The 11,623-nt window shown below is 41.3% G+C and overlaps 1 protein-coding gene across 3 annotated transcripts in view; it reads right to left on the reverse strand.

Moving 5' to 3' along the window:
* CNOT10 (CCR4-NOT transcription complex subunit 10) overlaps positions 1-11,050 on the reverse strand; it is a 33,749-nt gene extending 22,699 nt beyond the window's left edge. Inside the window, exons 1-5 of one of the 3 annotated variants that reach the window (XM_054190027.1) lie at positions 10,842-11,050; positions 5,498-5,589; positions 2,553-2,714; positions 1,864-2,014; positions 702-847 (exon numbers count right to left, since the gene is read on the reverse strand). In XM_054190027.1, coding sequence (XP_054046002.1) covers positions 702-847; positions 1,864-2,014; positions 2,553-2,714; positions 5,498-5,589; positions 10,842-10,863 — 573 coding nt within the window. In that variant the 5' untranslated portion in view covers positions 10,864-11,050. Of the gene's footprint in view, positions 1-701; positions 848-1,863; positions 2,015-2,552; positions 2,715-3,403; positions 3,855-5,497; positions 5,590-10,841 lie in introns of those variants that run through there. The other 2 variants (XM_054190026.1, XM_054190028.1) reach the window with 2 other exon arrangements.
* Positions 11,051-11,623: the final 573 nt, after the last annotated feature.

Consider the following 11,623-nt stretch of genomic DNA (forward strand, 5'->3'; position numbering starts at 1 on the left):
GTGTTACACTGTGCTCCTCTGCAGTTGAGGTATTTTAACAATTCGCTTACCCAGAAGGATGACATGCACATACTGGAGTCTGCCTTTAATATTTTCTTCAGTAGAATTACTATATACTCAAAGATAAAATGTTTTATCTTAAATGTGACATTCCGTCAATAGGAAAAGACTGAAGTGTCCTCTTTTCACTTCCAAGCCACCACTCATTCTACTGACTTTTCCAAAAGACACATAAAAAAGATTTCATTTGAAAGTACATCTCATACTTTTTTAGATACTATGTGAAAAAAAAGATGCTTGATTTGAATGTTTGAATATGGTACGCAATTGCAGTTCCTCTCTGACACTGACTTCCCTTTCAATGGTCATATGGTCACAATGGTCGTATGATCATAATCCAAGACAAGCAAGGAAAACTATGAATATATGACCCTGAAGACAGCTGTCTTTCCAATGCATGTCTCTGACTTCAGAAACACTTCTTAGCTGCCTGGGAGTAGGAGAAAAGGGTGAAAGAGAGGGAATAAACAGCTGCTGTATGCAATTAACTCAGTTACTAACATGTGTAAGTTGCTGTCTTAAGTTATGAGTGATCTAACGTAGTTTTATAATTCAAATGTATTTTAAAAGAGTAATTTTGGATTGAGCTAAAGCATACTTCTGGTAAAGACTCAGTAGCATTCATATGATTTTAAGCTTACCTCGTTTTTTCCATTCTTGCTGTTATTGTTGCCCTGTGAAATCATTTTTTCCAGAACAGCAAGCAGATGCAAGGCTTTCTCAGCTTGGTAAGTTAGCAGGTATAAGTCTACAAGCAAGAAGCACACAGCCTGGGCAAACTTCTCTTCTGTATAAAGCAAAGAAGTTAAAATTATTTTACAGCTCTAATACCAATCATTCCAAACATGACTGAAGAAAAAAAGTTACTATAAAGTACATCTATGCAACATTATGACAAAAATCAATATATTACATGAGAAAAAAAAATGCATACGCCTACACAATGTAGTATATATTCTGAAAAAAAGGTAATTCATTCAAACAGCATCAGTATTAAAGCATATACTAAAGACAGTTTAACAGGTATTTCACATTTATAGATTCTGAGCCTTAGTCTAAGCAGACCAGCGCAAAAGATCCAGTATCTAAATAGACAGATGGAGCCATATGCATATGTAGAATCCTGTAAAACTTGAAAGGATTCCATACAAATAGATCTCTACTTGGCTGGCTTCACAGCGCAAGTCCCAAATAGGCATACTGAAAACTGTGAGGAACTGAAGGAGAAACACATCAGCATTTTATTGAGACATACAGCAATTTATTGAGACACCTGCACATGCACCCTTCAAGTCTTGTCACTTCTAAAATTCAATGAGTATTATGAAGTTATTTCATACAAGTATGGCAATTCTACTACGCAGGGTGCCATAGCTCATAAAAGCAGGAGACACTATATTCAGATATGAGCACATATAATTATGTATGACCTAATGCAGCTATTTAAAAATGTGAGTGCCATGACAAATACACACCCACCCATGAAGTTGTATGATGACTCAAAATACTAGATTTTAAATCATTTAATTAGCCTGTACATATTATTTACATAAATACCTTTTAAAGCTGTCAAAAATTAATTTCAATTTCATTATACTCATCTGCTAAATGTCTCTGAAGTACCTTGCCCCTAAATTCAATTGTGTCCTTGATATAAATAAAACATATTCTCCATTTCAAAGCCTACCTTCTTTTTTAGAACCATATTAGGCAAATTACAGGTCACTTGTCTGATAGTGAGAAAGACGGAATGATCTTCCTGTAGTTATTGCATGAACAAAACTCTTCTTTCTGTCTACCTACCAAAAGGCTCTATAAACTGGTACAGCTTTTCCCCAACTGATATAGCTTCAGTATACTGGCGCAGATGATACAAAATAACAGCCTGATTGTAGTACAGCATACTATTTTCAACATCATCTAAACCATCCATTTCTTCAACAACAGAGTGAACCTGAAAAAACAACCAACCCATTCCGTTAAACTTTGAATACCTATGATTTTATAAAGTGTCAAATATTAAAAAAAAAAATAATAATCCAAATGTACTAATAATTAGTCTAAAGATAGGTCAGTAGGAGTTATAAGCTAATAAACGTTATTGTTGTTCCATATAAATCCAGCAAAAATTTACAATAAAATAGAAAGTTGTCAACTGAGTAGTAAAGTAACATTTTCACTTTTTTATTATTTCACAAACTATTTCAGGTTGAGGAACTTCCTATTGAAAGAACATAGCAGGTCTTGCTACAGTTATAATCTCTGAAATGTTCCAGCTTCAGATCAATTTCAACAATTACTAAAAGCAGAACTATAAAAACAGTGTCCCAAATGATTAAACTGACTCAGAGGTTTAAAAGTAACGTTACTTTCTTATTCCTTTATTAAATCCAGGGGACAAGGGGCAGAAGCTTTATTCCTATTTCACTGGAAGCTCTCACCACCATTAATACTACTCAAAATTAAGTACCATCTCAAAACGTTCACATTACCTGGTTCTTCAGCTGGTTAAGGGTTTGTCTCAAGTTGTCTGTTGTTGTCTGGTTACTTTTGCAGAACTCTGCAACAGCAGTATTCAAAGTTATTTTGTAGTCATCTTTGTTTATGTCTTGAAGGGTATTTAGGTGTTGTAAACAAGCATCATAGTTTCCAGCCTAGAAATTGCACAAATGCCAGAAACATGCATTAGAAGATACAAAGTTTAAACTAGCAGGCTACTAAGTTTTAATGAAAGTATCCTCTATAAGTTTAGAGAGCAAAATAGTGTTTTCCTTTAGCAACAGCAAGTGAAGAGAACTAAAGGTCTACGCAAATACTTCATTATTTATGGAGATTAACATGTATGAGAAGTAAGTCAAAAGTTGAGGTGATATCCAAACTTCAAAAAGAATTTTGTGGAGGAAGGACAAATGGAGTAATTAATTATTATAAACAGATGTTTCCACTAAAAGTGTTATTCTGATTTCTCTTCATTGTGTTATTTTGAGTTTGAAGATTCTTTATTTCCTCAGTTTTCATAATCTTTCTCCAATCACATGTACGCTGAGCAGCTGCAGTTGCTTACGGAAGTCCCAGCCCATCACTTTATGTTCATTCTTCACTTCACCTGGAGAGACTGTGAGTTACAATTCAGTCTGTGGAAATCAGCTTAAGACAGGCTGGAAAAAGAGTGTCACTTTCCCAGTACAGGTTTAAATAATATTTTTACAAGTTCTAGCTGTTGAATGAAGTATTCAATCATCTAGGCATGCCTAAATAGAAACAAGGACCCAAGCACAACGCTCCTCTGATGGGTGATTTAATCAAGACCTCAGGAATAAGCAAGGACTTCAGAATGGCTCACCTCTTTCTGCTTTTAGTTTTAGGCTTTTCTGTGTTTGTGTAGGAGGAATTTAGCAGCATTGAGGAATGAAAGAGAACTCCAGACTCTTTCAACTATGTTAAGCCTAAATGATCTTCCACTCTCTACTGTTCAATTCCCATACAGGAATAGTCACCTTCACCTCTTCTGTATCAGGGCTACTTCCAATCTGGTCACTCAGGTAAGCAGATTCGTTTCCATCTCTGTCAACGCTTCACAACCAAAAGCTATGCTCTTGAGTACTATGACCACTCTCCACTTCCTCCTCCTTTTTAAATGCTGTTCCATGGAGCTTCTCCTGGGTTCCTGCCTAACTTCCTCTATTAAGGGAAGAGTGACAATACAGAAAGGCTCTGTGGTCCTTCTGCTCTTCCCGAGGAAGTTGCCATTCTGCAGCTACTCTCAACAGAACCATCCCAGTTCCTCCAGTCTCCTGTAAAAGCACAGTTACACATTTTACAGAGAGATATTGCAGGACATTGACAGGCAGTATTTCCACAACTCTAATTATCAACAGTGACACTGTTGATGTTGCCTACTGATCATGTGCATAAACACAGGGACTGGCAACTCAACTGCTAGCATGCTCTTTAATTGACACAGTTCATCTCCCCGTGACTTTCTTCACGTGTTCACACTCAGAGCTTCTCTTCAACAGGAGCAGCTTTCAGATCACAGCAACAAGATTTCCAACCATGGCTGGACTAAAAATCTTGAACTCTTAAATGCTCAGTTTATTTTGTGATGTTTTTCCCCTCAGCTAACAGTTCTTTACTCCATTCTACTAGACAGGATTTAGAAGATAATACACAATTTTATAGTAATTCTATCAAGACTGAAATTGGAAGTGCAATATGATAAAGCAGCATGCAAAGCAGTTCACAAAGCTATTTACAGCGACTCAATAGCAAGCAAAATTGGCAAACAAGGCATGAGATTATTTCTGCTCACATCTGTCACCACCTCACAACTCCATGAACTTAGGGAGTTCTTAAAACAAGAAAAAATAATAATCATGAGATAAACAAGATACACTGGACTAATATAAAACTAAAGACGAAGTCAATCAGCATATGAAAAGCATCTTAGGCGTGTAGATCTGTGGACAAGGTGGAAAATGGACAACCCTTTCATGTGCCTTCATGTGTCAGGATCAAATGCCAACGAGCAAAAAGTTAATTAAAAACAGTAATTGAGCTAGAAAGCACTCAAGAGGACATTGGTGAACAACATCAGCCGTAGTCAGTTTAAGGACCAACTACATGCACTTCATGTAACAACATTCCAGACAAAATAAAAGTAATGAGTGAAACATACAAGCAGGAATCTCAAAAGACTGTACTTAAATTCTTCTCCCTGATCTATTTAACACATCCAAAACTGATTTATGCAGAGACAGACTGCAGAGATGGAGATACAGCAACTGAAAGGAAAATCAATTATACATTCCGTCACTTGCTACATGAGGTAAAATTAGGAGACAATGCAAAGAAAGAAGCAAACTGAAAGACCTGGTACCTGACTTTTAACACACACAGAAAAATCTTCCAAGAAACACAAAACAGGAAATACTGCCTGTAGGTGTTATGTGTTGAAGAATATGTTTTAATATAAAGTGACAGAACAGTATACAATGCTTTTTGTGAACGAATATAGCAATTTTGTTTACAGCAGGTTTGTTTGGTTGCTGTTTTTTTTAAATACATGTCATTCCTTTAAACCCTTTAGCACAACATTTTTAGCTTGAAGCAATTAATTCTTCAGAGAGATCATGCTGATACAGAATAGCAGCCTGCTTCTTCTAATTAACTCATCACTTGGCTTTTAAGACTACTGATTTTTGAGAATCAAGATTAAATGTGCTCTTGTGCACTTCATTCAAATATCCCTTTCAGTCTTCTCACATCACAGCAGACAGAAAATGCACATGCTGATTTGCAACACAACTAGTACTACTTCTGATATAATGTCCAGCTAATAAATTTGCAACTGTGCAAGAAATCAGGAAAAATAATTATGTAAGCCCATTTTAGTTACATGGTAAATTAAAAGCCTCAGAGTTTGGCTTTGTCTTACCAGAAAAGCTTGTAATGCACTGCTTGACAATTCCTTTTCCTGATCAGTAATCCCAGAAGTACCTGCTCCTTCATGTTTCTCAGTACCTTGATCTGTAAAGCGGACAGAAGATTACAAGAAAGTTTGCAAACACGATGACAGTTATTCAGCTTAAAAATTTTGTTTATTCCAGTTCTCAAGATCCTCCTGCCAGTACAAGTTACTTTCCAGATAACTGCAGCACTGTCTCCCTGCTACACTAAAAGATCTCAAGTTACCCTATACTCCTAGGGAATTCCTCTCCATAAAATGTAAATGTAATAATCCCAGACAAATTACTGCACTTAATAACTAAAGTCCTGCAAGTTAACTGTCAATGCATACATTTTAGATTTCTCTTTAAAGCTGCAATCATATACTAGGATTGTCTTTATTTGCGCAAAAATCACAAGTGAAGGCTACACATCATAAAATAAGTACCACACTGGATTAGATGAAAAACTCATGCATCCTGTACGCTGCTTCCTAAACAGCAAAGTATGCTTTAGGGAACAACATAAAAAACAGAGCAAACACTGGAACTTCCACCCAGGTCTCTGCTTTGGAAGATGGAAGAATAAGTCTCCCTAAACATAAGGCTGCAATTGAACCATCATTGTTAATCATCACTGACAGACCTGATATATTTTTTAAAAACCCTCTATACTTTTGTACTCTTCAATATATTCCATCAAATGCCATCTAGTGATTATACAGGGAGACATGAACGAATGCTGCATATTCACTTTTTCAGCCCCACTCTCAATCTTACAGATCTTTCTTTGAACCATCTCTCTTCCAAGGTGAGCAGGCACAGTTAATTCTGTATCACATGTTTTTCCCCATAATCTTCTCCAGTTCTACTATATCCTTTTCCAGATTAAGACAAGAATAACAACATGTAGCAATTATGATGGTGGACCCTTTGAGCATTTATATAGCAATATAATAACGTTTTAATTGTCTTCAATTTCTTTGACGTTGAATTCCTAATGTTTTTACCCTTCGGTCACTATTGAGCATATTTTTCAGAAAGGAGTCTACTGAACCATTTTGTCATTATTTAATTAATAATTCAGTGAAATTGCATTATAAACCACAGTACAGACATTCCATGTCAAAGCTGAAAAAACCCCCACCAAACCCTTCCCTGTACTGAACACATACTGGAGGAAAAAATCCCAACCCAAACACCACACAACCACCCCACCACACAGCTCATTTCTAGAAGCATTTACTCTTGTGCTAGAACACACAAAAATCATTTAATGTGTTTCAGACAAAGACTTTATAAACCAGCAATGGTTTCCACTTTTGCAGAAAATTATTTCTTGAATTTAACAGTGGAAGCTTTAATCTAACCTACCCTTTGCTATCTTAATAGGCTGGGTAGGCTTTGTAAATTCAATGTCTTCTTTCCTTCCCCTGGAATTCACAGGTGGAATGCAAACTCTGCTAATTTTGTTTTCACTTTGAACAAATGAAAACACTTATCTGTGAGCTCCACTGCAAAATCCATTCCCTGTCATTGTCAATATATCTGGATCATCTACTACTATGAAAATTCACAAATGTAAGACAAACAACAACAGTAAGGGGCAAGCAAATCCCAGAAGATTCATCAATTAATATCCACAGTAGGAATAAAACAGTAATCTGTTCATAGTTTGTGCTTGTGCACTGGAAGTTAGCAAGATCCCTTCCATTGCCCTATGCAATAACACATTTGAGCAAGAACTGTAAATATTTGGCTGTGACTTTCATCCTGCATCAAGATGCCAACCAAGTTGAGATTTTAAAACTCAACAATATTACACCCGCAAGTTACAAAGTAACCCACTGTGATTTAGATTAAATTCAGGATTTGGCAATTTCAATACCCTGGAGGGATGGATCCTCAGTGGGCTACAGAACCGCGTGCACCTGCGGTGCATAAGGCATTGATCAACAGCACTTGCACTGCCTTTCCTTGAAAGGGAAAGGCAGGAGAGAAAATTAAAACACAAAAAAAGCTCACAAAATTTTTGATGTGCCAAGGTTTTCCACAGCAAAGGAGGAGAGGAACAAGAAGCACCTCTCCTTCAAGCTAAATATAGAATAGATCCAATTCCTGCTCTAAATCTTGTGGTTGTACCGCTGAAGAGAAAGCTACCACCCTTCAAGGGCCTCTAGAAAAGCAGCAAATAAGTAAACACATCTTCCCTCAAACTTTCAAGCTAAAAGGTACGTTATCTGCTTTACTTGCTCAGCATGCCTTCCAGAGTATGCTAGTAACAGTAATCATAGTTTAGAGGCTGGGGACTCAAACGTTTCAAGCTGATTTTGCTCGGTCTGGTCTAGAGGTTCCTCACATACAGGTTTACCCAGCAGAGTGCCATCAATTACCGAGTGTATTACTGATTACTGCCATTGTATGCAAGCATAAAACAAGCATCTCAAATAAAGGTGGGCTTATGGAAGTCTGAATCCTGAAGGAAAATCAGTTAAGTGAAACATAAACCAAAGAGACTGTTGTCTAAGTTGTATAATAAAAGCACCACTTATATAGCTGTTTGGTGTACTTCCTAGGGAAAAATCAGGACAGGTCTACAGATTTCACTATATCTCTAAATCTGCTGGTACTTTAAGCAAAAACAGAGATGTCCCTTCTCCTGTAAAATCAGTTTTATGGCTGTAATCTGATCAGCTACACCTACTATGACTCAGTAAACAAAGGAGGTTTGCGAAACCTGAACTGGAAGCTTATCAAGAAAGAACAAAACTGAAGTCCAGCTGGTGTAGTTCACAGTATAGCTCTTTCCTTCCAAAAACCAAACTACAACACTTTGGCTACTCTCTACCCCTTTTGCCCAAACACACTTGAAACCTGTTCAAGAGCTACTGTAATCCTGCCACTTGCTTAGACCATTGCTTCAGTTGATCTTTATTATCGACAGATCTCACAGACGGGAGTCACCTAAAAGCCGGTTGGCGCATGAAAGTGAAAACAACCCTCTGATTCCACTTAAACGGGGGGAGAAAAAAGTAATCTCGCCCTCTTGGTTGCAAACAGCTATAAAGTGCTTGCAAATAAAACTATTACTTCCATACTTCTTGAGGCATTTGAAAACAACACAGGTAGGTGCACTGTTCCCTGGCAAAACATACAGCATGTCACTCTCTCTCTCAGATCTGGTCATCTTCGGCATTCTTGCAGAAGCATGTGGTGTGGGTAACACACGGCCCGCCAGTCACTACTGATGTGCTCCAATCCATACAGTAGCTACAATCAGCAGCTGAAATATCTGAAATGGTGCAGATTCTCTGCTTTACAAATTACAGGACTCAATTTACCTATGTACACTGTATTTCCACATGGACCTGTTTGTTTAACTTTTCATTTTGTCCAACTTTCACAAGTACAGAGCAGCTCTAAACCTAATACTTGTTAGGCTAGTGATGAGGAGCAAAAGGGGCAACCTGAAAAAGGATGTGAAGGAGGAAGCTGCTGCACTGAATCTGAAGTCAGGAGATTATCTTCCTAGTTATTAGTCCTGGGGCTGAGCAGCAGAAATACTATGTCATGGAGGCTTGTTTGCTTTGCACAAGCAGTCAGTTGTTTCTACTGGAGAATTTTATATTGTGGCAGACAGCAGAACTTTGGGAAAACTGGGTCTATGAGAGGAGAACAAGGAAAAGCATGAGGCTGCTACCTGAAAAGGGAGATTGCTCTCCTCAGCAGCTTGCTGCCACGACATCATATAAGCAAGAAGCAGCCACATCTCCCACCTACACGTACGCAAAGACATCTGGAGAGTAAGTGCAATCATCATCCTTCTCATACCTGTTCTCCCTGCGCTGTTGAATACCAGAGCATCTGTGGAATTATTGTTTTTATTTCCAAACTCTACAGGCAGGGGGATAATCTCTTCCTTGGAAAGGGAGGAATCTATCACATGGCTCTTGCTGCAAAAGCATTCTGAAGGGTATGAATTGCAGCCAGAGTGTTCAGCCTTTATAAGACAATGACAGTTTGTGGCACCAAGACTACCTTTTTCTAAGCAGCACTGCACTGCTAGTATAAATATAAAAGACTTCTTCAATGCTTTACAATAAAAAGCAAGCGCTTCCCAATAGAAAGTTATTTGTAACTCACTGCTATGAACAAGTACAGCGTGTAGAACATCTTGCCATAGCTCACGTCTTTGATTCATTTGGGCATGTATTTTTCTTTTAAGAAAGTATAACTGAAAAGTTCCTTCAATACTTCCAAGAACAACAACAAAAAATATGAAAAAGTTAATGAGAATTTTTTTTCTTGCAGTTTAGGAGATGCTTACAATGCTTATAAATAAACACAGGATAGTTTAGTACACATTACTCAGTACAGTACACTAATTTTTCCCAGAATCTTTTTCAGACACTAAGGAGCTTCTTATTTAGCATAGAGAAAAAAAAATGCTTGAGGCAATCTTAAATAATGCTCCCACTACGTAAAACCAACTGAAAGAAACGAACATAAGTAGATCACTTTGGCTTTCCTCCACATCGCCCTCTTCTCCATCCCCACTGAGCTGCCATTGAGGGAAGGAGCGTTCCTGCAAAGAGGACTTCTTGCACGAAGGGTATTCTTAGGGGAGATGGACGAGCAGTAGCGTATCAATGCTAATGAGCTACACAGCAACTGTACTCGAGATTTGTTTCGGGTGTTTACCAGGAGATGATTTTTTTTTTTTTTTTTAAATTTCGGCGATTTCTGTCTACAGTGTCATTTTAGGCCCGAGTTTAGGAAAGACCCACTCATCCCCGGCAACCAACGCGGCAACTCGGAGGGAACCTGACTGAACTCCAGAGAGTCGGTGGCAACACGAAGCTTTCAATTCTCCCCAGCACCTTCCGAACGCCTCAGTTTAACAAATTAACCCAGGAGCTCAACTTCTGTCGCGGTTACGAAGCTCCGGGAGACACTCAGCCCCGACAACAGGCCCCTAACCCCCTCCCCACCGAGCCCTTCCAGGCCAGGCGGCTACGACGGCTCAGTCCCCCTCGCCGACGGCACGGAAGGCCCTGGCTCCACACAGCCCAGCCGCTGACCCGCCCGGACGCAGGCCCACAGGCGGCGGGCCTCGCCGGCACCTGACACCGGCCACCCCGGCGGCCCGCAGCCCCGCGGACACTACTTCCTCGGCGGAAGGAAACAGCACAGAGCAGGACAGGCCGCTCTTTCTCCTTCCGCCCGGGATGTACCGGCACTCACCACCCCCCGCGCGGGAGCGTATCCCTCCGCACCCGGCGGCCCAGGCCCCGGGTGGACAGGGCGGCCCGAGGCGGCTCCCCCCGCACTCACCCGCAGCCTTGTCCGCCGCCATCTCTCCGGCTGCTCGGAGCGGCCGCGCAGTCCCGGCGCGCTGAACAGGCCCGAGGCTCCCCCCGCACTGCGCCGAGCGCTGACCGCACCACCGCCAACCGGCCGCTGGACCCCCCCCGCCGGACTACTTTGCCACCGCCCTCCGCGCGCCGAGCCCGCCCGCCAGCTGCGCCACTCCCTCCTATTCGCCCGCCGCTTCCGGGTTCCCGGCGGCCTCGGCGACGTCCGGCCGTTGCCGAGGGGACCGCGCACCTGACGTCAGGACGCCGCGGCGCCTCGCTGTGGGCGGGGGGGGTGGGAGCGGAGAGAAGGGGAAGGGAGGGGAGGGTGGTGAGGCGCATGCGCGGCACCGACGGGGGCCCGTCGGGGAGGGGCCGCCATGTTGCCGCGTGGGAGCGGCCAGGGCTATGGCTGGGCCGGCGCTCTCCGGTTCCTCCGCGGCACGGAATCGACCGGCGACTGTCGGCCGCTGCCCGTGACGTATTTTGTCTTTTCTGGCCGGTTCAGACGTGCCGGGACCCCCCGCCTCCGGAACAGCCAGTGCCCTGGGGGCTTCCTTCAGGTGTCACCAGCTGGTGGCGAGTAAAACCTTGAAAATACCCACGAGTTTATGTCCTTCTGTGTGGATTATTACCCTTTAAGCGTTGTTCAGGTGCTCACAGACATAGGAATGAGGGCCGATGGGGCAGCCTGGTGTGTGCATGCGGGATTCCTTCCTAAAGGGGTGTTGGAGCACCAGCGTTCCCCTTGGAGACCCGGGG

The sequence above is a fragment of the Rissa tridactyla genome, chromosome 2 (genome assembly GCF_028500815.1).
Source record: "Rissa tridactyla isolate bRisTri1 chromosome 2, bRisTri1.patW.cur.20221130, whole genome shotgun sequence".
NCBI classification, from domain to species: Eukaryota; Metazoa; Chordata; class Aves; order Charadriiformes; family Laridae; genus Rissa; species Rissa tridactyla.